The sequence below is a fragment of the Sceloporus occidentalis genome, unplaced genomic scaffold (assembly GCF_023333645.1).
Source record: "Sceloporus occidentalis isolate IW3139 unplaced genomic scaffold, rSceOcc1.0.p SCAF_3, whole genome shotgun sequence".
In the NCBI taxonomy this organism is placed as follows: Eukaryota; Metazoa; Chordata; class Lepidosauria; order Squamata; family Phrynosomatidae; genus Sceloporus; species Sceloporus occidentalis.
Genome location: NW_028316983.1, coordinates 63,183,724 through 63,207,318, shown reverse-complemented (window position 1 = coordinate 63,207,318; position 23,595 = coordinate 63,183,724). Strand labels below are relative to the sequence as shown.

The 23,595-nt window shown below is 40.4% G+C and overlaps 1 protein-coding gene across 8 annotated transcripts in view; it reads left to right on the top strand.

Annotated features, from left to right (window-relative positions):
- Window positions 1–23,595, top strand: part of HMGA1 (high mobility group AT-hook 1) — a 36,645-nt gene that overhangs the window by 8,115 nt on the left and 4,935 nt on the right. For 4 of the 8 annotated variants that reach the window (XM_089514706.1, XM_089514705.1, XM_089514701.1 and 1 more), the window contains exons 2-4: window positions 8,472–8,582; window positions 12,508–12,591; window positions 19,804–19,857. In XM_089514706.1, the coding sequence (XP_089370832.1) occupies window positions 8,481–8,582; window positions 12,508–12,591; window positions 19,804–19,857 (240 nt within the window). In that variant the 5' untranslated portion in view covers window positions 8,472–8,480. Of the gene's footprint in view, window positions 1–2,421; window positions 2,585–6,089; window positions 6,158–6,528; window positions 6,822–7,898; window positions 7,995–8,471; window positions 8,583–12,507; window positions 12,592–19,803; window positions 19,858–23,595 lie in introns of those variants that run through there. The other 4 variants (XM_089514707.1, XM_089514702.1, XM_089514708.1 and 1 more) reach the window with 4 other exon arrangements.

The following is a 23,595-nucleotide window of genomic DNA, read 5'->3' as shown; positions in this document are numbered from 1 at the left end:
TAAAAAACACTGAGTTTTTAAAGCAGTTAAACACTGTGGAATTATCTGACTCATAATGTCCCATTCCTGTCTTTTTTAACACACCCCAAGTATTGCAATGTTTATACGTTCCAATTCTTGTTTTACTATGCCTAGTTTCCTCTGATTCATGCATCCCACCTTCCATGTTCCTCTAATATGTTTTATGCAGCTTCAGACTTTCCTTATACCTCCGAGCAGATCAATGGCAGATGTCCTTTCAGCTTGAGTTCAATTGCATCATTAGCCACAGTGCAACTCAAAGTTGCCCTCTGTTGTACTCAGTATCTCGCTGAATGCCATCCCACCAGGGAGTTTCATCTTCTGTCACAATCTCTTGTTTCATTTTGCATTGCCTCCTCTTCGGGTTTTTGTGGGAAATGATATTCCAAAGGGGTTTACTGTGCCTCTTTCTGCACATTGCTAAAAATGTTAGCTATGGTGCCACTCCCATTGTCTCTGAAAGATCTTCTGCCATTATCACCCTCACTACTGCTGCTGCCCAGTAGCTGTGTGACACATTCAGTCTGGCTCCTCAGCAGCAACCTATCTGGCATGGAAAACCCATCAACTTAGCCTCTTGCTTCTCAAGAGCACGCAATTCCACCATTGCAGAAAAGTAGTGCCATTGCTTTGGGGGGTTAATTTTATGAAGGTTTAATATCATTAACAACATCTGGTTGTTAGCTGGTTAGCTGAGAGTTGAACCTGTTATTACTAGACATTTAGTCTTGAGTTCTATGCTTATCATACGTTATTCCAGCTTGTTCATAATTGGTAATAGAATCATATCTTAGTTTAATGTAAAAAAATTATTTTTTTTTAATGTGGTGAAATTTTAACTATATTTATTTTAACTATTGTAAACAGTTATAAACCACTTTGAGTCCCAAACTGGGGAAAAGGCAGGAGGAGGATGATAAATAAATAATATCTTACAACATCTGATATTCCCTTATGTAAGTATTAACTGGGACTGACTCTGTTTAGCTTCCAAGATCAATCTGGTGGTTTCGGAGTATTTAGGCTGGCATTCTTAGTAGCATACTTATAGTAAAACATTTGGGAACTATGATTGTAGGACAAATGTAAAGTTATTATCCATTAGATACACTTGTAAAAAGTCCCTTGATCCTCTATATCTCATAAGCATTTACACTGGACACCGTCTTATACTACCACAAATGTTTCTTAGATTTTTAGAGGAGAATCACATGCATTTGTAATACATTCTCTCTAACATCACAAACAACATCTACAGCTTGGCTGGTTAGCTAAGAGTTGAACCTCTTATTACTAGAAGTTATTCCAGCTTGTTCATAATCGGTAATAGAATCATATTTTAGTTTCAGTTACATGCACACTGGGCATATATACAAATTAATAGATCCTTTAAAGTTAAAACTAGTATTGGCTGTTTGATCTGTCATTTGAATTGTGAGCATTTGTTACACAAACAGATTGAATATTCCAGGATATTTAAATTAGCGAATTTAGCGGATAGGGCCTTCATTCAGGTGGTGCCACAATGTGTTTGTTTCCCAGTCAAATGCCATAGGTCTCCCTCTATGTATGTTGCTCCCAAGACATTTTTAACAGAATATTAAGCTAGAAAACCTAGAATGTTTGCTGCTGACTTTAAAATTTAGCTGCAATATGGGTTTTTTTTTCATTTTTCTTTAAGTTTGGCTGTATTAAACATTTTTAATTGCTTTAAAACTAGTCATTAGTTGATCTTATACTATTTTTTATATTCTGTGATTTTAGGCTTATTTTGTATTCAGTTTCAGTCCTGCTGGCTAGGGATACAGGTTGTAGTCCAATACAACTGGAGGGCACTGTGTTGGAAAAGTCTGCCATATAGTGCAGATAAGTTCCCTATACAGCAATCAGATTTGGTCACACCTCAGACATTTTCACTGTATTGCTTCTTTGTTTGCCTTTTTGGTCCCATAGCTCCTGATAATCTAAGATCGTTTTGGTATGTAAAAGGACTTTCTAGCACTAACTGAGAAAAAGAAGATTGTAGCATAAACGTTCATAAACTAGGTCTGTGCTTCATCAGATGCATGGACTGAACTCAAAGTAGACTCTGTTTATGAAAATTTATGTTACAAACTTCTTTCTCCCAGTTAGTCTCAAAGGCGCAATAGACTCCCTTTTCATTCTGATCCAGACTAACACGGATATATCTTTGAATTCTAAGATGGTTTTAGTTCTTCTATTTTCTTCAGTACTGTTATGTTTGGAACAAATGTAGAATCACTATCCTTCCATACTCCAGTTTTATAGTAGTTTCTTCTGAATTTAGAAAGAGGATCCTCAAGTAGAAAAGGAAACTTTGGGAACTGCTGGTGATAAGGGCTGAGTGTTTAGCAGAAAGAGAACATCTTTTACTCATCTCATTCCACCAAAGCGTTTCCCTGCTGTGCGGGAAGACCTCATTTTTTGTTTTCTTTTTTTTTGGAGGCAACTCTGTTCTGCACTTTCCACAGGCCACCCTATGAAACCTCCAGCTTTTCAAAAGAGAAATGTTGTACATTCTTCCGCCAGCATATCTCTTCCGGCGAGCTTACCCACCTGACCTTATGTAAGAAATACCCTCTGACTATTGTATAACTTTATTGCGTTGCTGCTATCTGAAGAGTTAGTTTTTAAGATTAATTGTTATTAATTTGATGTGCTTTTATATGTATTTTAAGTATTGATGTATGTATTTTAGCGGACTCTAATCCTGCCTCAATCCATGTGGGAGAGGCGGGAAAATATAAATAAACTATATTATTATTATTATTATTATTATTATATTGATACTTCAGTATCTGATTTTAGGTGGCTTTTTAATCACAAGCATGTTCGTAATTATTATCTACACGGAAACCCTCAACACCAAAACCATTTTTCATATAGATACTTAGAATTAGACTTCAAGAGCCATCCAGCCTTTGTTTAAAAACCTCCAAAGAAGGAGACTCCACCTCACTCCAAGGCAACAAGTTCTGCTGTCAAAACAGCTCTTACTGTCAAGAAGTTTTTCCTAATGTTGAAGTGGAATCTATTTTCCTGTAGTTTGGTCTGGGTCCTAGGTGTTAACTTAGATGTTAACCTAGATGTTCTCTGAAGCTGCAGAAAACAAATTTACTCCATCTTCAGTATGACATTCTTTCAGATATCACCTCTTAACATTCTCTTCTCCAGGCTAAACATATCCACCTCCCTAGGTCTGTTCTCATAGGGCATGGTTGCCAGACCTTTCATCATTTTGGTCACCCCCCCCCCCCTCTGAGAGTTGTATTTGAAGGACAATGCTCAACAGCCTTATCCAGAAGTAAGTAATGAGCTCAGTAGTAGTAATTTATGTTTAGCATTGCAGCCCTAAAGTACCTTTTAAATATTTAAACTTTTCATGAGTGTTTATAGGAATCTGTGGCTTCTTTAAAAAAACATTGAGGATGTTTTTAAGTCATGAGTCACTTCTATAACTGAACATGAGTCAATTTACATATTTGTAAAAAGACTAGAAGGTCTCTGTGTTCAAAGTTGGTGTGTCTGTATAGAGCATATTTTTAAATACTGTTCCTAGACATAATCTACATCCTTCAGGCTGTTGGTTCTCAGTTCTGAAGTCTGTTAGCAGAGCTGCGAAAAAAGGCTTTTTCCTGCACTGTAACATTTGGTTACTAACATGCTAACCTTTTTAGTGTAAGCTGTGAGGATAAATAATTGGTTAACATCTTGACCTTAAGAAAATCAGAGCCTTTTAGCCACATGCTATGCAATTAAGGAAAAGATCCAAATGTGAAAATTAGTCTTACATCGACCTCTTGTTTGTAAGTTTAGATTTTTTAGTAGAGTTTCACCCGTCTTCTGAATATAGCTCAAACCTCCTAATTGTATGGACTTGGTACTTCAGATCTTCATACATAGAGAGCCTCAAGAACTTCCTCTCTTGTTGACATTGACGTAGTTATGCATTTAGACTGAAGAGGAGGGTGAAGGAGGAAGAGCAAAAGCTGTGTTTTTTGAAAGAATCATATCACTTTGGTTCTTTGTTATTTTGCTATAGCAATACAAGGAGAGATACAGTTTGGTCTCTTTTTGGAATTCTTGACATGTGTGTGCTTTGCAACTGAATCTTGCAAGTCTGGCATGGCTTATCCTTCCCCTGAAGTCATTCTTAAGAGTACTGTACAGTACTTTCAGACAGGACTCCTAGTGCTACTGTTTAAAAAATATGTTGCATTTCTTATTTTTAATTAATTTTATGTGGAGGAAAAAAGAACAATAATGATAAAAGTGGTGAAGAAATATGGGAGAGTTGTAAGTAGAAGGCATATGCAATCTGGAATGCCATGCCACTTCCAATAAAATCATATGAGGCAATCCTTGTCTGGAAGCATTACAAATCTGTGGCCCTTTAGGAGGCCTACTTCGTCTTCAGGTGTGTTCCAAGATGTGATGGTAGTATAAAACAGTCTCACCTGATTTGAGAAGCTAAGCAGGTTTCGGCTCACCATTTTGAATGGATGACATTCAAAAATATAGCCGTGTTAGTCTGTAGAATCAGTGTGTACAGAGATTTTGTACCACCTTTGAGACTAACTGAAATAAAGAAGTTGGCAGCATGAACTTTCATAGGCTTCAGTCCACTTCGTCAGATGCATATATCTTGGATGACCACCTAGGAATATATTAGACATCTCCTGGTATTGCTAGGAAAGAATCCTCCCTGTAACTCTGGAGAATCACTTGTCCATTCAGAGGTCATGTTAGATCAGGGGTAGGCAACCTGCGGCCCGCGGGCTGGATGCGGCCCGGCAAGGCCTTGGGACCGGCCCCAGCCCGGTCCTGCCGCCGATTGCCACCGGAGCCTTTGGCCTATCAGGAGGAGGTGGGCAAGGGGAGCAAGCAGTGGGCAAGGGGGGCAATTGTCTACAGAAGCCTCCGAAACATGCATTTACATTAACATTTTTTTAAAAATCAGCAAATTTTTTAGCGTGTACTCCATGTTTTTAAAAAGTGTCCTCCATTTGAAATTTTTGTCCTACATTTGTCCCGGTTTATTTATTTATTTAATTCTTTTAAAAATTATTTAATTATTTATTTTTTGGCTTCGGCCCCCCAGTTGTCTGAGGGACAGCAACCCGGCCCCCAGCTCAAAAATGTTGCCTACCCCTGTGTTAGATGGACCAAATGGTCTGACTCAGTGTTAAGGCAGCTTGCAATAATGGTTTGAGTTTCCAGTCACTTCACAGTGTTAGAAAAATGGAGACTGCATCTCCTTCCAAGTAGCAAGGAAAGAATGGATCTGACAGTATCCTTGCATCCAGATGAACATGTCTCTGTGGAAGATATGCAAAGGCACTGAGGACTACTGTATGTACTCGGCTATAAGTTGACCTCATACAAACAGCAATATCCATCAATCACCCAGGACCCTTTCTGCTTGGTTCTTTCTTGCTAAAATCCTCTCCACACTGCATGGGGAAAATCTGAAAGAGCTGCTGTCACGTTTCCATAGTGACCCATAAATAAGTCGACCTGCAATTTTGGGGTCAATTTTTGGGCATAAATTTTTAGACTTATAGATGAATATATATGGTATTCTTTTTCTTTGGCCATTAGAGGAAATCAGGGAGCCCTGGTGGTGTCTTAGTTAAATGCTGGTACTGCAGCCACAAGGTTGTGAGTTCAATCCCAGGGGCTCCAAGGTTGACTCAGCCTTCCATCTTTTTGTAGGTTGGTAAAATGAGTACCCAGATTGTTAGGGGCAGTTAGCTTACAGATTGCAAACCAAGTGCTGAGTTCACTGATGAGCAGTATAGAAATGTACATGCTATTGCTATTGCTGTTTAATCTCACTATTCTGGTGCTGCCTTCAAGCTGCCCAGAAGACCACATGAGATTGATTGTTTGGTCAACAATGCAGGGTCAGTATTGCTTTTTTTTCCCCCTAGAACTGGAAGCAGAGTGGTGGCCTTCAATTGGCATTTCAGATTGAAGCATTTGTCATGTTGGAGTTGCTGCGCCATGACTCCTTCTGGTCCCCTGGGGTCACTATGGCAACAGCTCCGCAGGGTAGCCGAGCTTTCTGCGGCCCATTTCTTCTTTTGCTACTGGCAGCTGTCATGGATAGCAGGTGTGAAGATCAGTGGAAAGCAATTTGCTGCAATGGTTAATGGAGGGGTGGTACATAGGGGCCAAAATGACCCTGTAATTCAGTAACCTTCTAGGTTTTCATTTTTATTGTAAAGCAAAACATTCCAGCCAGAGGAGTGGTGCCGGGAGGGGCAGGTGGAGTTTAATCCACTAGCAATACCCTGGAGTCTCTGAAATCTTCGTTGCTAAAGCTGTTAGCGTGTAGAATGGGGGAGTGGGGAATAACCCAGGTAATCTCAGGAGAACATTCATCTCCTTATTGCTTCCAGGGCAAAGGCAGTATGGCTCTTGCTCTACCCAGAGCAAGATATGTTGCCATGGTGACAATGGGACAGTGGATGTATGGCTTCCGGCATTGAAGAGGAAAAGGAGCCTAGGCTAAACCAAACAGCATCTCTGAGATGTGGGAGGCACCCCACGTTTCCTTTGACCAGTTTTAGTAACTTTTATACAACCAACTTTGTTTTTATTTTATTTCTCACCGAAGGCCTTCTACACTTCCTGAAATACGTTGACCACATTTATTTGGAATTCAGATGCCCCTTGCTCTGTGTTCCTTTGTATTTGTCAAATTCCTGTGGCTCTTCTAGCTTCCCATGGCTCTCTTCTTGCAACAACTCCATGTACGGACTGAATTGCCAATGGTAGTAAACCCTTCCCCTCACCTTCTTGAGTTAACATTCCTTTCATCATTCATCAGAACTTGTTTAATAGTAAAAGTTTTAATTGCTGCGGGACTGGATTTTGTCGATACACAGGTGTCCCAGATGTACATTGGCTATCTGTATTATAGGTACAAGTGAAAAGCATGATATGGATTTGTTGATGAGATGCTCTCACACAGTAGAATGCTAGCTGTGTGGATGCTGATGTCTTATTAATGGTCATGCATAAGTTATGGAGTATTATTATTATTATTATTATTATTATTATTATTACAGTATATCCCACCTTTCTCCAATATAGGGACTCAATATAGGGACTCAAGGTGGGGTAGGGGTCCCTTTCTTGATGTCTCAATTGCAAAGGTATCCTTCCTGGTTCATGTACAACTGCAGATAGATCTCCAAGTAACAAAACATTGGCATGTCTGTCTGTGTTTCTTTTTTTCTCTTTCTTTCTTTCTTTCTTTCTTTCTTTCCTTTTTGTGACCCAGCAGTGCCATGATAAAATAAACAGGCCTGAAATGTTTAGTTAAATAATATGTTAATAACAAGCTTAAAAGGTAATTACTCATTAAAAACAATTAAGAGGCTTGTAGTACAAGTACTTCTCAAAAGAATTGTGACCACTGTGTTAGAGGGGATGTTTCTTCCTATGATGCACACGTTTTTGCAGTCACTAATTCAAACACAAGCATACTGTTTTACCTTTGGAACTGTGTTTGTTCATACGTTGATTTAAAAATTCAGTCACTGATCACTTGATTAAAATTTGTGTCTAGTCAACTAAGGGATTTTTTTTATTTAAAGTGGCAATCCTAAAAGTATCATAGTCTCTTGGCTCAAAGATTAATGTGACGTGAGTCTATTTCTATTAAGAATTGGATTCGTAGCACAATAAACATCTAACCTTTAATGTAAATTGGAAGTGTTATGTTGTCATGGTTAGTAGATTGATAGTGTGGTACAACCAGTGCTTCTAGTGATGAATGTTCATAATAGCCATTTTATTGTGCATGTTGTACTTTAATAAACTACATGTTTTTGTGATTACTATAGATCAGGAGCAGGCAGCCCTTTTACTACTAACGACCACATTGTCTGAGAGAAAAAATTTAAGGGAGTGCTGGAATCATCCATCCTGCATTCACCTATGTATGTATATTGGGAGCTTGTTTTGTTTTTACTGATATACTCTCTGAAAGGACAGATCCAGTGGGGGAGGTTATCCTCCTGCACAAGACATGTTGTAGGTTACCCCTTTCAGCGTGCATATGCAGCCTGAGAATCATGAAGTGGCCATTTTGTATGACAAAATCCACTTGTAGTCCCCAATATCTAGAGAATAGATTGGCCATTTGAAAGTATGTGTGTGTATAGGTGCCTTTGCGTTGCCTGTCAAATTAAAGCAACCCCGTGGATTTAATAGGGTTTTCTTAGGCCAGAAATATTCAGAGTTGGCTTTGCCAGTTACTTCTTCTGAAGTATAGCCTGTCATTCATTGGTGACCTCCCATCAAAATACTAACCAGGGCTGACTCTGTCTAGTTTCCAAGATCAGACAGGATCTGGTGCTTTAGCATATTTTTACTCTATACTTTTCCTTAATTTTGTTTTTATTGTATTCTTTCAGAGAAAGAAGATGAGTGAATCTAGTGCAAAATCTAGCCAAACCCTAGCTGCCAAACAAGACAAGGATGTCTCTGAGAAGAGAGGACGAGGGAGGCCCAGGAAGCAGCCTCAGGTTTGTAGATCATTTCCTTTAGTGCTGTTATAAGGGAAGCTTTTGCAAGCAGGAAAGAAGAGTCTGTCTTTTGTTGGCTGTTCCTAGTAGTAACCGACATGGCAAAATGGGAAGCTAAGAGAGCACTATCATGGTGCAAGCATGGTTATTGTTGATACCAAATGAGGCTTCAGGATCAATGGGTCATTAGAGTACATAGTTATTGAAAGCAAATCCTCTGGGGGAAAGGGTGGATTTGCTTCATGCTGGCAATAATCACAGTATGCTGACTTTATTCCACATCCCACACAACTAACTCCATAGAGTACTACTAAACTGGGTTCTGAATCGCTGGGAGCCTTGCAATACTTGCTGGCAGCATAATGTTTATCATCAGGTTTGTTTATTTATTTATTTCAAGGATCCCACCTTTTTCCCACAATGGGTTTCAAAAGAAATCTTGGCATCAAACGGATATTTGGCTTATGCACAATTGATGTTGTTAGCCTTGTGCTCTAGATGTTACTGTTGCTTTAAAATATTCTAATCCTAGGGACAATGAAGTTTTCTTAGCAAGGTGACACCAGCTCTGGTGCCCTTTAAGGCTGAGTCACATTGGCTCCTGTAATGCTGTAATGTGAGCATGATTGCTGAAGAAGTTGTTTTTTACAAGCCTTTTGGGGAGAGATCATCTGGAGATATGGGGTGAAGTGTTATCAATACGCTGATGATACTCAAATATGGTTCTCTATGTCTCCGACTGATGCAGTGTCTAAGGAAGGCATCTCTCCTCTGAATGCCTGCTTGAAGTCGGTAATGGGCTGGATGAGGGAAAACAAACTCAGATTGAATCCAGAGAAAACGGAAGTACTTGTGATAGGTCCCCAAGGTCTAAGGAAGGAAATTTGTCAACCCGTCCTTGATTGGGTCACACTTCCCCTGAAGGACGAAGTTCGCAGTCTAGGAGTACTTCTGGATTCGTCCCTGCAGTTGACATCCCAAGTAGATGTGACGGCCAGAAGTGCTTGCTATCAACTTCGGTTGATACGCCGACTGCGACTCTACCTAGACCAAAGGGATCTTGAAACAGTGGTACATGCTCTGGTACCCTTGTCTAGACTTCTGAAATGCGCTACCCTTGTACCAAGTTTGGAAGCTTCAGCTAGTACAAAATATGGCAGCCAGACTGGTCACTGGTTCTTCGAGATATGACCATATAACACCTATATTAAAAGATCTTCACTGGCTCCCTATCAGCTTCCGGGCACAATACAAGGCGTTGGTCATTACCTATAAAGCCCTACATGGCTTGGGTCCGAGTTACTTACAGGACCACTTCTCTCTATATAATCCGCCCCGCACTCTTAGAACATCGAGCAAGAATTTATTGGAAACTACGAATCCCAAACATGTCTCCACCTCACAAAGAGCCCTCTCCATAAGGGCTCCGAGATTGTGGAATAGCCTTCCTGAGGATATTCGCTTGGCGACCTCACTAGAGGCATTTAGGAAAGCAATTAAAACTGAGCTTTTTCGCCAAGCATACCCTGACATGATATAATATACCGACTGACTTGACCCCTTGAATGAGACGCTGTTTTATTTACTGATTGTATTGTTAATAGTTAATTGTTAATTGCTAATTACATGTTGGATATTTTAATGTTAGTAATTTGGAGAATTTTAGTGCATATATTGCAATTTTACTCAGTCTATAACCCTGCTTCGATCCAACTGGGAGAGGCGGAGAAACATAAATAAAATTTTATTGTTGTTGTTATTATTCCATGCTTTGAACTCGTTGTCTAATTTCACAGCTTGACTTCCCCTTTGCCATGTTTTTGATGGTTGGTTATGGGCTTCAATGCTTCTTTAAGCTGCTGGGGAAAACTGTCTTAACAACCTTTGGTTCCTCACTTTTAGTTGAGAAGCCGGCTTTTAGTCCACTAAGACGGGTGGAGAAAATGCTGTCCATGGACTGCATGCAGCTCCCAAATCTATTTTCACAGTGTCCCAGGAGATCCCCACCACCAAAGCTCCTAAACCAGTGGTTCTCAACCTTTGGTCCTCTAGATTTTTGAGACTTCCAACTCCCAGAATTCCTGACTGAGACTTCTGGGATTTGAAGTCCAAAACATCTGGAGGCCCAAAGGTTGAGAACCACTGTCCTTCCCATATACACACACCTGTTATACCACCGAAAATGTAGTAGTCTGCCTTTTCATCATTCCCAAAAGGCTGCAAACCAGACAAAAATGAAACTGGAAATGGTATGGCATTACTACTTGTATGGCAGGAACATGCCAGTGCAACCCACCAAGGAAGTGCAGGTTCAACAAATTGAGTACTATGCCCTATGAAATTGCTCACCCATTTGATAAACTGTGCCTAGCTTTCTGTGAGATTACAGTCCTCTCCAGGTCTGTTGCTCACATGATGTGTGTGTCTGTTGATACAAGTTCCATAAAGAAGGGATAACCTCCTTACTGTATGTAATATGTTGAAAAATTGTCTTTCAGTTGATCTGCTAAACATATAAAATGAGTTCCAGTAAGGTTTCTTTTAGCATGCTCTCATTCACTTTCTTAGTATAATATAATTCTGTTTGCTCAATGCTGCCATAAGCCCTGAGGGGTATGGCATGGCATGGAAAATCTGCTTCCATTGTACTGATTCCCTACCATGGACTTAAATGTAGTTTTGACTTGATGTTGATACACTTCATATTGAACTAATCACTTCTGGCTCTCTTGGGCATGGTTTCTTTCATTCAAGTCTTGCAGCCCTAACTTCTGACTCCTGTTAATAAAATTACTGTTGAGCCCCACATGAAGTCCTACTTGAGTCCTGCATGAAGCTATAAGCTCAAAGCCATTTTCCCTATTTTGTCTGAGACAGCAGCTGCTACCCTCCTGTTCTTCCATCTGCCTGAGCTGGAAGAGTGAGGCAATTGCTCTGGTGAAGGATGGAACAGGGCTGCTGGTGTTAGATTACTGATTGACTATTAGCTGAAGCTATAAATAGAATGTGACATGGAATTAGAAACAGTCACTCTGTGACACTCAACAGAAATATATAAGTTTCAAAATATTTATTATTCACCAGGTATTAAATTCTAGATTGCACTTTTGTATGGGGAGGCAAAGCTTCCAAAGAAATAAATTTGCCTTTCTGCTCTCTCAAAAAAACATTGCATTTTAACAGGGCTAGTTCTTAAAATTTCCAAGCTTGTCTAAAAATGATGCTTCTTTCTATTTCATGTTGCACTGCTTCCACAGTAAAAAAGCTCTACAAGAAATCTGAACAGTATTTTTTTTGGTTTGTCAAAGACTTTATGAAACTCTGAAATCATCCTCTGAAGTGATCAGAGTTTCATAAAGTCATAAACCCATAAAGTTTGCCATCTTAAGAGTAGACCCTTGTTTTTCACCTTGCACTGGGGTGAAGTTAAACTTTTCTCCCATACCCAGCGTGACCAGTGGAGATGAATGACGGGAGTTGTAATCCAGGAATATCTGTATTCCAGGATGCACTTTTTGTCTAAACAGAAATGTGTGTGAAGGACCCTGTCACACTATACAATTATAGTGCTATGGTTCTACTTTAATTGCCATGGCAACAGTTTATGGAATCATGGGATCTGTGGTTTCAGGAATGGTACTTAGAATTCTCGGATAGAGAGATCTAGCATCTCACCAAACTAAAAATCCCAGGATTCCATAGGATGTTGTCCTAGCAGATAAAGTGGAATCATAGGACTATATTTGTGGAGAGTGGAAAGGCCCAAGTATAAAAAGACTCAGGTTTTGCATCATTTAATGGAGTTACCAGGGCTTCTAACTGGGGAGCAGAAGGAGCTGGACCTGCCCTGTCCTAGTCTGGGAAGGCACATGTATATTCTCTTCTTTCTTGCCCTGTTGCTGACTGCAGTGCTTTTTGTTTTTAGAAAGAACCCAGTGAAGCACCACAACCCAAGAGACCACGTGGCAGACCAAAGGGGAGCAAAAACAAGGCCGCGTCAGTGGGAAGGGTAGGTATTTTGTGGACTGGACAATATATCGTCTTTAGCCGCATGTGCTAGTACTTCCTTTAATACTGATCAAGCGTAAATGACTGTAGGGCTGCCCATGGAATGTTTTCTGGGCAAAAATTTCTGTCTCAGAGAGGAAGAGTCACAGAGATTGACACTTCCTATGCAGGAGCGTCCTAATAGTTTTTGGTCTGTCAAAGATCTTGTGAACAAACTAACAATAACAGGACCAACTAATTAGGACTAACAACAATAAAGTGGTGTAAGAGAAACAGTTGTCACATTGTTTCTAGTTTCAATTCCCACTTCCCAAACAGACCAGCATAGCTTCCCACAGTATTTGTCCTTTTTTTTTTCTTGAGACATTTTCTAATCTTGTTCTGTTCCATCAAGATCCTTCATTGCCTGTTGTAGTATAAGAGTTCCACAGGCAGAACGCCATTATGGCTCCCCACTACCAGGTCTCAATTTTGCTTTGATGGACTTTTTGACCAGCCATTCCTTGGCCGGTTGAGAAGTGCACGGGGAGTGGGGAGCTGAGAATTATCTGGCTGTGCTCAGGAGCCAGGTACAGGCTGCTGGAGGTGCAAAGGGTTGTGATAAATGATGTCATTGGTTTGCATCTCACTATGGGGCGTTGTTGTTTGTTGTTCACCTTCAAGTCATTTCTGTCTTACTGTGACCCTTAGATGAACCTCTTGTGGGATTTTCTTGGCATGATTTATTCAGAGGAGGTTTGCCATTGCCTTTCCTTGAAGCTGAGAGAATGTGACTTGCTCAAGGTCACCCAGTGAGTTTCATGGCAAAGTTGGGAATCAAACCCTGGTCTTCAGAGTCATAGGGGCTGTACAGACAGCCCCTAAGGGGCGGCGGAGTGCTGCCCCTTTCCTTGCCAGATCGGGGCTCCAGCAGCTGCCTCCTTTTTGTGCCACAGAAAAAGTGTCATAGCTGCCGGCGCCGTGGCTTTTCAGTGCTCCTTTGGCACAGCACATGTACACACTGCACCAAGCGAGCATTATGACCCCTCCCGCTGTGCGGTGGGCCATGCAGCATCCTGCCAGCATGAGGGCGGATTTGGGGCACATGGTGTGCAGTCATCATGCTCCCTCTCTGCCCCGATGCCAGTGTTTATCACCAGTCTGTTCAGGACCTTAGTCCAACACTCAAACCACTACTCCAAGCTGCCATAGCCATATGCTTTTCCAATCTCCAGTGCTCTCCATTGGTCATGTAATGGCTATTCAGGGGGCTATTGCAGCAAAATCATGAGTCCTTGAAGGGAGCAGGAGGCTTGTGCGTTGCAAAGAGAATCAACTTCTCCAATAAGCAAAAAAAGATATGCAGTCATATGGTAGACTTGCACTTGGCAGCTTTTGCATGTTTATACTGAAATTCAACTTCAGGAACAAATCCATATCTTTCAGTGGATGTTTGGAGTCCCCCATGGCTGTTTTATCCAAAACAGATTAACATGGTGACTTGGGAATACTTTGTAGGTAAAATCAGAAGTTACTCTTTCACTTCAATTGTCTTTCTCCTCAGTAGTCTCCAGCAGCCCTAAAACTTGTTTCACTCTGCTTGGGACTGGGAAAGTATTTGAATGGCAGAAATGGTTGACACAGAGGGAGTTAAGTACCCTTTCTGTACAAATGTCCATGTTCATCATAGTCTCAGTTGTCTCAGGAAATATGTAGGCCCAATGAACCAAACATTTGCTGAGCCTTAAAATAGCTTTTTGAAACTTTTTTTAAAAGTCCTTTTAAGTCAGAGTGGCTTGAGCTTCCAAGGAGGAATACAAAAGCTTCGCAGACATCTAGTCTAAGCTGTTTTGAGTGCCAGAGATCTGAATTAGCTAGACAGCTGGTGGAATTTGCTCTTTGCTAGTGCATTTTGACAGCTGGACTTTGTATGGCTGCAAGGAACAGAAAATGATATGCCCCTCTTGGTCATTCAGGAGAAAGAAGGGAAATTCATTGAGGAATAATGGTGTGGATGGTTGTTCCCTCCAATACATAACTTTGGCACTCTGGAACTCCTATACAGCACTCTTTGGAATATACATGTCTCCATAGTGGTGGAGTGATGCTTTGGAACTATCACTTGCAGTGAAGTGAAACTGGCTGATAGTTGGAAAAAGAGCAAGGAAATAATTGATCCCCACAGTTCATGATTTAGCAGCTGTCTCTGTGTGTGTGAAATAAAAAAACTGGACCAGTTCATAAAGGGTATAGTCTTTTATTACCTCTTCCCATCCCACCACCATGCTGGGTAGATATAAGAAAAGATCTATTAAGTGTCACAGCTGCTTTAGAACAACAGATGCCTAGTCCTGAATTCACAGCAAAGCTACATAAGCTATTTCAGTTGACACCCCAGCTTATCCTTAACCTTTTACCATCTGTTCAAATTATGAAATGCAAAGGCAAGGGAGCACCCAGCAAGTTCTAGGGACAACAACTTGCTTCTGCTTCCCATACACCTGGCCCTGCAGCTGCTGTGCTGTCTTCCTCCCTTCCACTGTTTGGACTTTATGAAAGAACTTCATCCATATTTGACTCCATATTCAAGCAGAAGTTAGAGACCTAAGTCCTGCTTTGGGCTCTAGAGTCACTTAATATAGAGCCTTTTCCGTGACAGAGAAAATATTACGTTCACATTGCAGTGAAATCAATTCTCAGTGATGGATAAATATGGTCACACCTGCTGTGCTCATATAGCACAGAAGCATTTAGAGCTGTTGCCCTGATAGTTGCCTACTGCTACTTGTAAGGATGTGTATGTTGCTCCAGAAGGGGCAAGCGGGTTCAGCCTTTCTTCCAGACCACTCATAGATTAAAATTAAAGCAGAAGAACATAATATGGCTGCCTGAAAGGTAGGAATGATCTGGTGTATTGTAGCTGAAAGCTGGGACCAGTCAGGATACCAGGTATCAGTCGGGTCAATCCATGATTATAGAGGCCAAACCCATGCCCTCTTTATTGACCTCTTTCTAGTGCCCAGTGTATGCCACCATGCTGGGAGAGAAGGGTGCTTGTACAAAAGTTCCAAAAATAGGGTGTGCATGCATGTGTTCGTGTTTTGAAAATATACGACTCATATCCTGTGTACTCTTCTGAGTCACAGAGCCAGAGCCCAGATGGGTTCTTCTGAAAATGGATGTGATAGAGAGGGATGACAAGGGAGGGACCTGTTGCATTGACTCCAAAAGGCAAGAGGAAAGGCCAGTTGAACAAGACACTATTGCCAGCCCCATGTGTTCAAAGCACAGATGAGTCATATCCTATGATTGCAAGATTAATGTAGGATTCATGAGATTTGGCATGTTTTTAGTGTCTCCCGTTTAATGCATCTTTGTGTTTTTTGGTTTTTCATAGCAGCTAATTAACTATATATACACATACAATACACAGAGAGAGAGAAGTTTAGAATTTCACCATCATATAACTCTTAAACTTAACCTAAGCTTATGTCTCCATCAAAATTGGACTGTTTTAGTTTCATCGTTTCCTTTTTGCTTTACTGTGCTAACTGGATGTTGCAGGTTGTTTTTTTTAAAAGGAACAACTCAGAACAAGGAATACTAAAGGAGAATTGTATACCCTGGAAAGTAGCATTAGGGTGTGGTCTTGCACTAGTTCTGCTTGCAAATAGATAGTCTGCCCAGATACTGTAAATAATACTTTTTTCATAAGACCATTAATTTTCACAAGTTAGTGAGCTAGCCCAAATAGCCAAATAACATGGATTCTAAAGGATAAGCCAAGTGGAGAATTTTTGAAAGGTTGGAAGTCATTTATGGGAGGTTCTTTTAGCAGTAAGAAATCTAATAATGTAATACTGTATATATTCATGTATAAGTCTAGAAATTTTAGTCCAAAATTGACAGAAAAAACTGAGTCAACCTATCCATAAGTCAGTGTAATTACTGCACTTTAACTCTTTATTTTAAAAGGAAACATCTTCTGGTAAAAAGCAAGAGTGTAATCTGGCCTGAAAGTACTGATCCCCCTCTACTTTCACATCCATCTAACCTTTAGCGTGAGCACAAAAAGTTATGCCTCCTAGAATTTTGTAAATTCTTTGACATAATTTTCCTTTGCTTCATCCTTTACATCTTTTGTTACATAACCCAAAATTTTACCTTCGACTTATCCACGAGGATAAGTCCAAAATCCATAATTTTGACCCCAAAACCTGCCCTTGACTTATACGTGAGGTCAATTTATAATCAAGTATATGCAGTAATCTGAGTATCTATAATGGTAGAATAAGTCCCCTCTATTTTTTCTTTTTCTTTTCATTACAGTTAAGCTTTGGGGCCTGAGCCTTATTGTGTATTAAGTCTTTCCCTTTTTTTTCCTTCTTTCTTTCTGTTTTTTCCCTTTTCTTCTTCTCTTTTTTTCCTTCTGTTTATCTTTGGTTGTGTATTATTTTGATTGTAAATTAGAGTGCACAAAAAATAATAATATAAAAATGGTTCTCACAATGCCACTTTATTATTATTATTATTATTATTATTATTATTATTATTTGTATCCTTTCCTTTTCCCAGATTGGGACTCAAAGCAGTTTACAATAATTAAAAAAAGAAAACAATGTTAAAATCCACAAGATACAAATGTTAAAACACAATTCAACAATAAAGACATTATTAAAACCAGATTAAAATATACAACATTAAACACACACAATCCAACACAATTAGCAATACCCAGTGTATTGTATAAGATGGGCCATATATACCCACTCATCAAATGCTTTCTGAAATAAAAAAAATGCTTGTCTGAAAAAAGAAAGTAGAAAAGAAATGCATATGTATTTGTGTTAAATAAGCAAAATTTGTGGTTTTGCTTCATTTGTAGTTGTCAGTTCTCCCTATTTAATACAAAGCCTTGCTTGCCAGGTGAAATGTAATGGTAAATCATTATCTGTACTAAATTGGAATTTTGTAGATTCAAGAAGGGAGGACAGCGCTCCTGAAGTTTTATTTAGTTTATAGCCAAATCCAGGTGGGGATTTGAAGTGGGGAAGTGAGAGCTCCAGAGACTTGCTTTTATGAATAAAAAATGAAGTCATTGAACCACGAAGAGAAACCTTTGCTGAACTCCCTATTCATGCCAGAATTAGTTTCTTCCCTGAAATGGTGACCTTTAATCTAGAAGGGCTACTCCTAATCTAGTCCAAGCGGTCTGCAACCTCATCATTCTCAGTGAGAACGTTGATTGGGGATTATAGTCAACATGTATGAGAGTCACTCAAGTAATGGAAAATGATACAGAATAACAGTTCTTTCTGGAAAGGGTGGCACCTCTTACCATTTCCATTCTGTTCCATTATACACTGCCATTTCCCCAAAACGGGAATTATTGGCAGCCTAGAAATAGAAAGAATCACAGCTAAAATCATACAAAAAGAGTTTGAAACTCTCAATAGAATTAAAACCATTTAAAACACCGATTTAAAAGCAAAGGATAAAAGTAATACAGCACACTGAAAAAAACATCTTTAAAAGCAGTCAGTTCCCAAAATCCTACTGAAATGAAAATATCTTTGCTGGTGGCACAGGTTAAATGCCTGTACTACAGCCATTCACTCAAGATCACAAGGTTGCGAGTTCAAGACCAGCAAAAGGGCCCAAGCTCGACTCAGGCTTGCATCCTTCCGAGGTCGCTAAAATGAGTACCCAGACTGTTGGGGGCAAATTACAGTAGCTCACTTGCTAATTAGCTTACTTGCTGTTCACCGCTATGATCTTTGGAATAGCGGTATATAAATAAAACAAATTATTATTATTATTAATATTATTATTATTAATTATCATCACCAGCTGACAGGACAATAAAGAAAGGGGTCAGCCTAGCCTCCCTAGAAAACAAGTTACAGAGTTTAGGAGGAACCATGTAGAAATTCCTGTTTGCAGTGGTGGGATTAGGAAGAGCCTCCCCTGAAGATCTTTGCACTCACACAGACTCTATAGGTAGATAGTTTTCAGATAGTCTGGACCTGAGCCTTATAAGGCTTTATATATCATAACCAGTGCTTTGAATTGTGCTGGGAAACAGACTGGCAGCCAGTAGAACTATTGCAACAAGGAAATCATGTTCTCCCTGTAATCAGCCCCAGTTGACAATCTGTCTGCAGCTCTTTACACCCACCAAGCACTCTGAGCACTCTTCAAAGTATATTACAGTAATCCAAATGAGATGTAATGGAAACATGTGCCAACATAGGCAGATCAGATGACCCTAAGAATAGGTACAGTTGGCACACTAGCTTTAATTGTGCAAGTACACTTCTAACCATTGCCAAAACCTGAACCTGCATGTTCAGAGCTCAGTCAATTAGTACATCCAAGTTGCATTTTTTTTTTCATAGTATAACTCCATCTAGAAAAGATTGAATCCCTATTCTCTGATCTGACTTGTGACTGACCAGGAACACCTCTGTCTTGCCTGGAGTAAGCTTCAGCTTGTTTGGCCTGATCCAGTCCATCTTCCTGCTGACAAACACTAGTTTAGAATTGAAATAGTATGGATTGAAATGGGGAGATAAGAGGTGTCATCAGTATAATGTCAGCAACAGACCCCAAAATTCTAGACAATCTATCCCTGATGTATACGTATATGTCATGTATATGTTTCATGTATATGTCAAATAGCATGGGGGAACAAAACAAAACACTGTGGGATCCCCACAATCCAGTGGTGAAAGAGTCAAAGGAATTCTGCAGCACCACCTTCTAGGCTTGCCCTTCCAGAAAGAAATGGACCTGCTATAAAACATTACCCCCAAGTTCCATCCTAGTGAGGGCTGCCAGAAAAAATATCATGGCAGTAGTATGAAAAGCCACTGAGAGGTGTAGTAGAACCAGTGGGGACAACCGTGTCCAGTTCTCAAAAAAGATCATCCAGTAAAGCAACCAAAGCCATTTTCTTCCCTATAACAGAGCCAAATGGAAATGGATCTCAAGAAACACTCTTGTCCAGTAACCCCTGGAGCTAGAAGCCACCAAGAAAAATCTCTTATTCTCGGTATTTTTGCAATGATTGTCTTATTCTGTTTGTTTCCAGAGCTATCCAAGTATATGATCATCTTTTAATCAAAAAGCAGAAACCCCAAATACAAACATGTTTTAAATGGCTCTGGATTTGGAGTGGGTAGTGAAAGCTTGGTACATTCTCTTGGCTTAAAAGTTTTGTCTTTCTGTCCAGAAAGCTGCTGTAACATCATCTGGGAGGAAACCTCGAGGGCGACCCAAAAAAACAGTAAGTGTTTGTTCTTAAAGACTAGCAACATTCCTCAGGGTATTTTCACTTGTACACACTGTGTGAAACAGAAGCTTTGTGCTTTGGTTACCTAATTTCTTTGTATTTCAACCTACTTGTGAACACTGCTCTTAGTAGACAGGACGAACTGTTTTAGGATCAAAAAGAGTAGATGTATTGAATGAACACCATGTTCTGAGTCTTTTGTCCAAGACTGAGCTTCTTCTGTGGTTCTTCCTCATGAATCTGGAATTTTGCAAACAAGTGGTTGCCTCTCGTTCTTTGCATTTTGCTGGTGTATCTGCTGAGATGGTTCTGAAATCATTTCAGATCCTGAAATGAAAGGGCTAATGGATTATCTTCTCTTTCTCATGGTTCTGACCCTCTTGTTTCAACAGAAGTACAGTAGTTCTGAGTGAGGCTGTAACTTACAAAGTAATAAACTGTCAAATACCCACCACGATAGCACTCATAGTAATGCCTGATATGGAACAAACATGAATATGTATAACTTAGCCCAGCTGCTGCAGAATAGCCCCCCCACACACACACATAATATTTATGCGTGGGAATGGGATGATGCTTGCCCAAAGGTGGTAGAAGAAGGAATGCTGATTGTGGACCAATTGGAATTAATCTCCTATTGCAAATTTATGATACCCTTCATCTCAGAAAATATGGCATCCCTTTACATGGACCAATACACTAAAACTTAAAAAACATCTTTAATCTCTGCTTTGTTATGCCGTTTTTAAAATGTAATGGGGGTAAGACCCAAGCCACTACTTGTGTGGCTTTTGGTGGTCCTTTACTGTAACAGGTGGTGTGTTTTGCAACTGTGCTAGAAGTTTGAATGTTGTCAAAGAACCAAACAGCAAAACAGCAGTTAAGGGATGTTTTTCTGGAAGGTATTTATATAGTTCAGGAGAGCTTCTTATGTCTGGGTTTGGAAGCCCAGGGGGTGTCTGCTGCCTGCCACAGGTATTCCTCGCTTTGAAAATTGCTTGGGTTTTCCTCTGTGGTATGTTTGGTTTAAAGACTATCATGTTGTCATCTTCCCTATGCAGTGTTTCTATTTACAATTTTTCCTGGTGTTCTCTTTCTTGGCCAGAAGTGAGTAATAGGAAGTGGCTTGTCCTCTGTTTGCTGGCTCACATTTGGTGTTACCATTGTGGCATTCTAGCATTCCTGCTGAGTGAGTTTCAGCCAGTTTCATCTGGTGTTGATTATTTACATCAGCCACAGCATTTCACAGCCCACTAGGGTGTTCTGGTCTGGATTCAGCAATTCACCAACAGACCTGGCTTTTTCCAATTAGCAATAGCACAGCATAGCAATAGCATTTATATTTCTATACCACTTATCAGTGAACTCCACACTCTCTAAGCGGTTTACAATCTATAAGTCAGTTGCCCCCAACAAGCTGGGTACTCATTTTACCAACCTACGAAAGGATGGAAGGCTGAGTCAGCTTTAGTTCTTCTGGTGTTAAGGCAAGCGTGAGGCAGAACAATGTGATAAACAGGTGGAGGAACTGGGAGTGGGTGTGTGTGCTAAAGGATATCTTTGTGAGCACTGTGCCACTCCCAAACCCCTTGTCTGAACTAAGTCCTAATGGCTTAAAATACATCTTCTGGAGGAAGAAATCCAGATGTGAAGTGAGGAGAGAGATGGATACCATGAGGTTTAAGCTCCCTTTCCTGCAATATGCAGAGGGAAAAAATTAGGTTGGAGGAAGAGAATAGTTTGTCTCTTTCTAATACCCCAGTATAATCCCATTGCTATATAACTATACAGTGGTCACAGTTTGGTTTGCCAGATAGCCCTAACCATGGGTCCTCCAGCACTAGTGTGGCAAGGGGCAGCTTATGGAAGAGTGTTCCCTTTCTCCTTTTCCACTTCCGACCTCCTCTGAAAACAGCCTGAATTGCCTCAGTTCAGTTCCAGGCTGGTTGAGGACCACTGAACAGAAGTACTCCTGTGGGGGCTGGGGATAGACTGCAGTGTTTATCTCATATCCATAAGAGCAAGCTTAAAATACCCACTGACAAGTGTGCTTTGGTTGGTTGCTTGGTTTTGTGTGAGTACGAAACTTGCTGCTTTTTTCCATCCTAGCAAGAGCTTCAGAGGTGGCTGATGGCGCCACAGTACAAATCTGTCCCCAGCCAACAAAGTACGAACTAAATGTAGGGCAATCCTGCCAGAAGCGTCTGACTGGAAGGACTCCTAATAGGCAACGGCAGCCTTCCAAAACATGGAACCAGATTTGCATCTCAGATTTTTCTTTGTTGTTCTCGTCTGTTTGTTTCGTGCTTGTAATGCTGACACAGAACAATACAAACAAGAAAACGTGGCCTTTAATTTCTCAAAACAAGATTTTGGCAATAGGAGGAGGCTAAGTCTTAGATTCCTCTGCTATCACTACATTGTTACACTTTGAACAGTCTTTTATTTATGCTGCAGGGTATTTTAGTGAGTCTGATGGCCTTGCAATCACTGGCTGGCTGGACATCCTTTCTGTCCATAGTTGACACTTAACTGGAATGGCTAAAGAGGTACAGATAAGCTCACATATGTAGACAATACCATAGGTTTTTTTTCTTTCAGCCCCTTCTTACAAGACTGGTGAACAACAGAATTAGCCTTGCTGATCTCTCCAAGGCTGTAGGTGAGAAGGCAGTGGAGTTGGGGGGGGGGGGGTGAGCAACTGCAGCAGACACAAAGCTGATTTTCATGCCAGCAGATTTGCTGCAGAATCATAGAGTTGGAAGAGACCACAAGGGCCATCCAGTCCAACCCCACGCCATACAGGAACACACAATCAAATCATCTGATGTAGATGGACATAGATGTAGATGACAGCATCTCTCAGTTGGCTACATTTAGGGAAGTTCGCAGGGTTCAAAGACAAACCACAGTTCAGGGAGAGCTTCCAGTTACAATTTCTTGGATTTGATGGTTTGAAAGGAGTTTGTTGGATGACAGATTGCTGATCCTAGAGTAGCAATGAAGTGGGGAGAGACCTTTTTAGGATAATTTTTACCATACCCCAAAAAATTGAGGTGTGGTGGTAAACACAGGGCTGACAAAAAAGCTCCTGAAGGCTGCATTTAGACCATGGGTCACACAACACAGTAGAGCAAGGAACACGTTTATTTGTGATAAGATAGTTTGGCAGAGCTCTTATTAATGGAAGTTTACATTAACAGCAGTAATTAAATTGCTAGTAGCATGGAGTTATTTCGAATAACTATGATTGCGAGCATAATCTGAACTCCATTTCAACTACAGGCAGCCCAATAGCTTCATATAACTGTTCTAGCCATCTTCACAGGAGTTTGCCAAACTGAGCTAGGTTAGGGAAGTAGCTTGATTTAGTTGTAAGCTCTCCACTGAGCAAAGAGAGGATAAGTAGCACCAGTCATTTCCTTCCTTTGCCAAATCAAGTCTCCTGTCCTGGAACTTGCTGTACAGACTTGGCAGGCACATTCCACAGTGGCTTAAATGTATATTTTTATGAATGAAGCACAAGGAAGTGAATGTTGCTGACTCACACACACACTCAGTCCTGACTCATCTCATTCTGACAGCATTTGTTTTTCTTTAAAGAGAGCAGGCAGGCGAGACCTTGAAGCTCATAGACAAACAATTGCCTTTTAGGCTTGGGAGGGTGTGGATGGAGGTAGCTTCTAATATTTGAGGAGGTGTTGGAAACAGTTTTTGAGTGATGGAAACAGT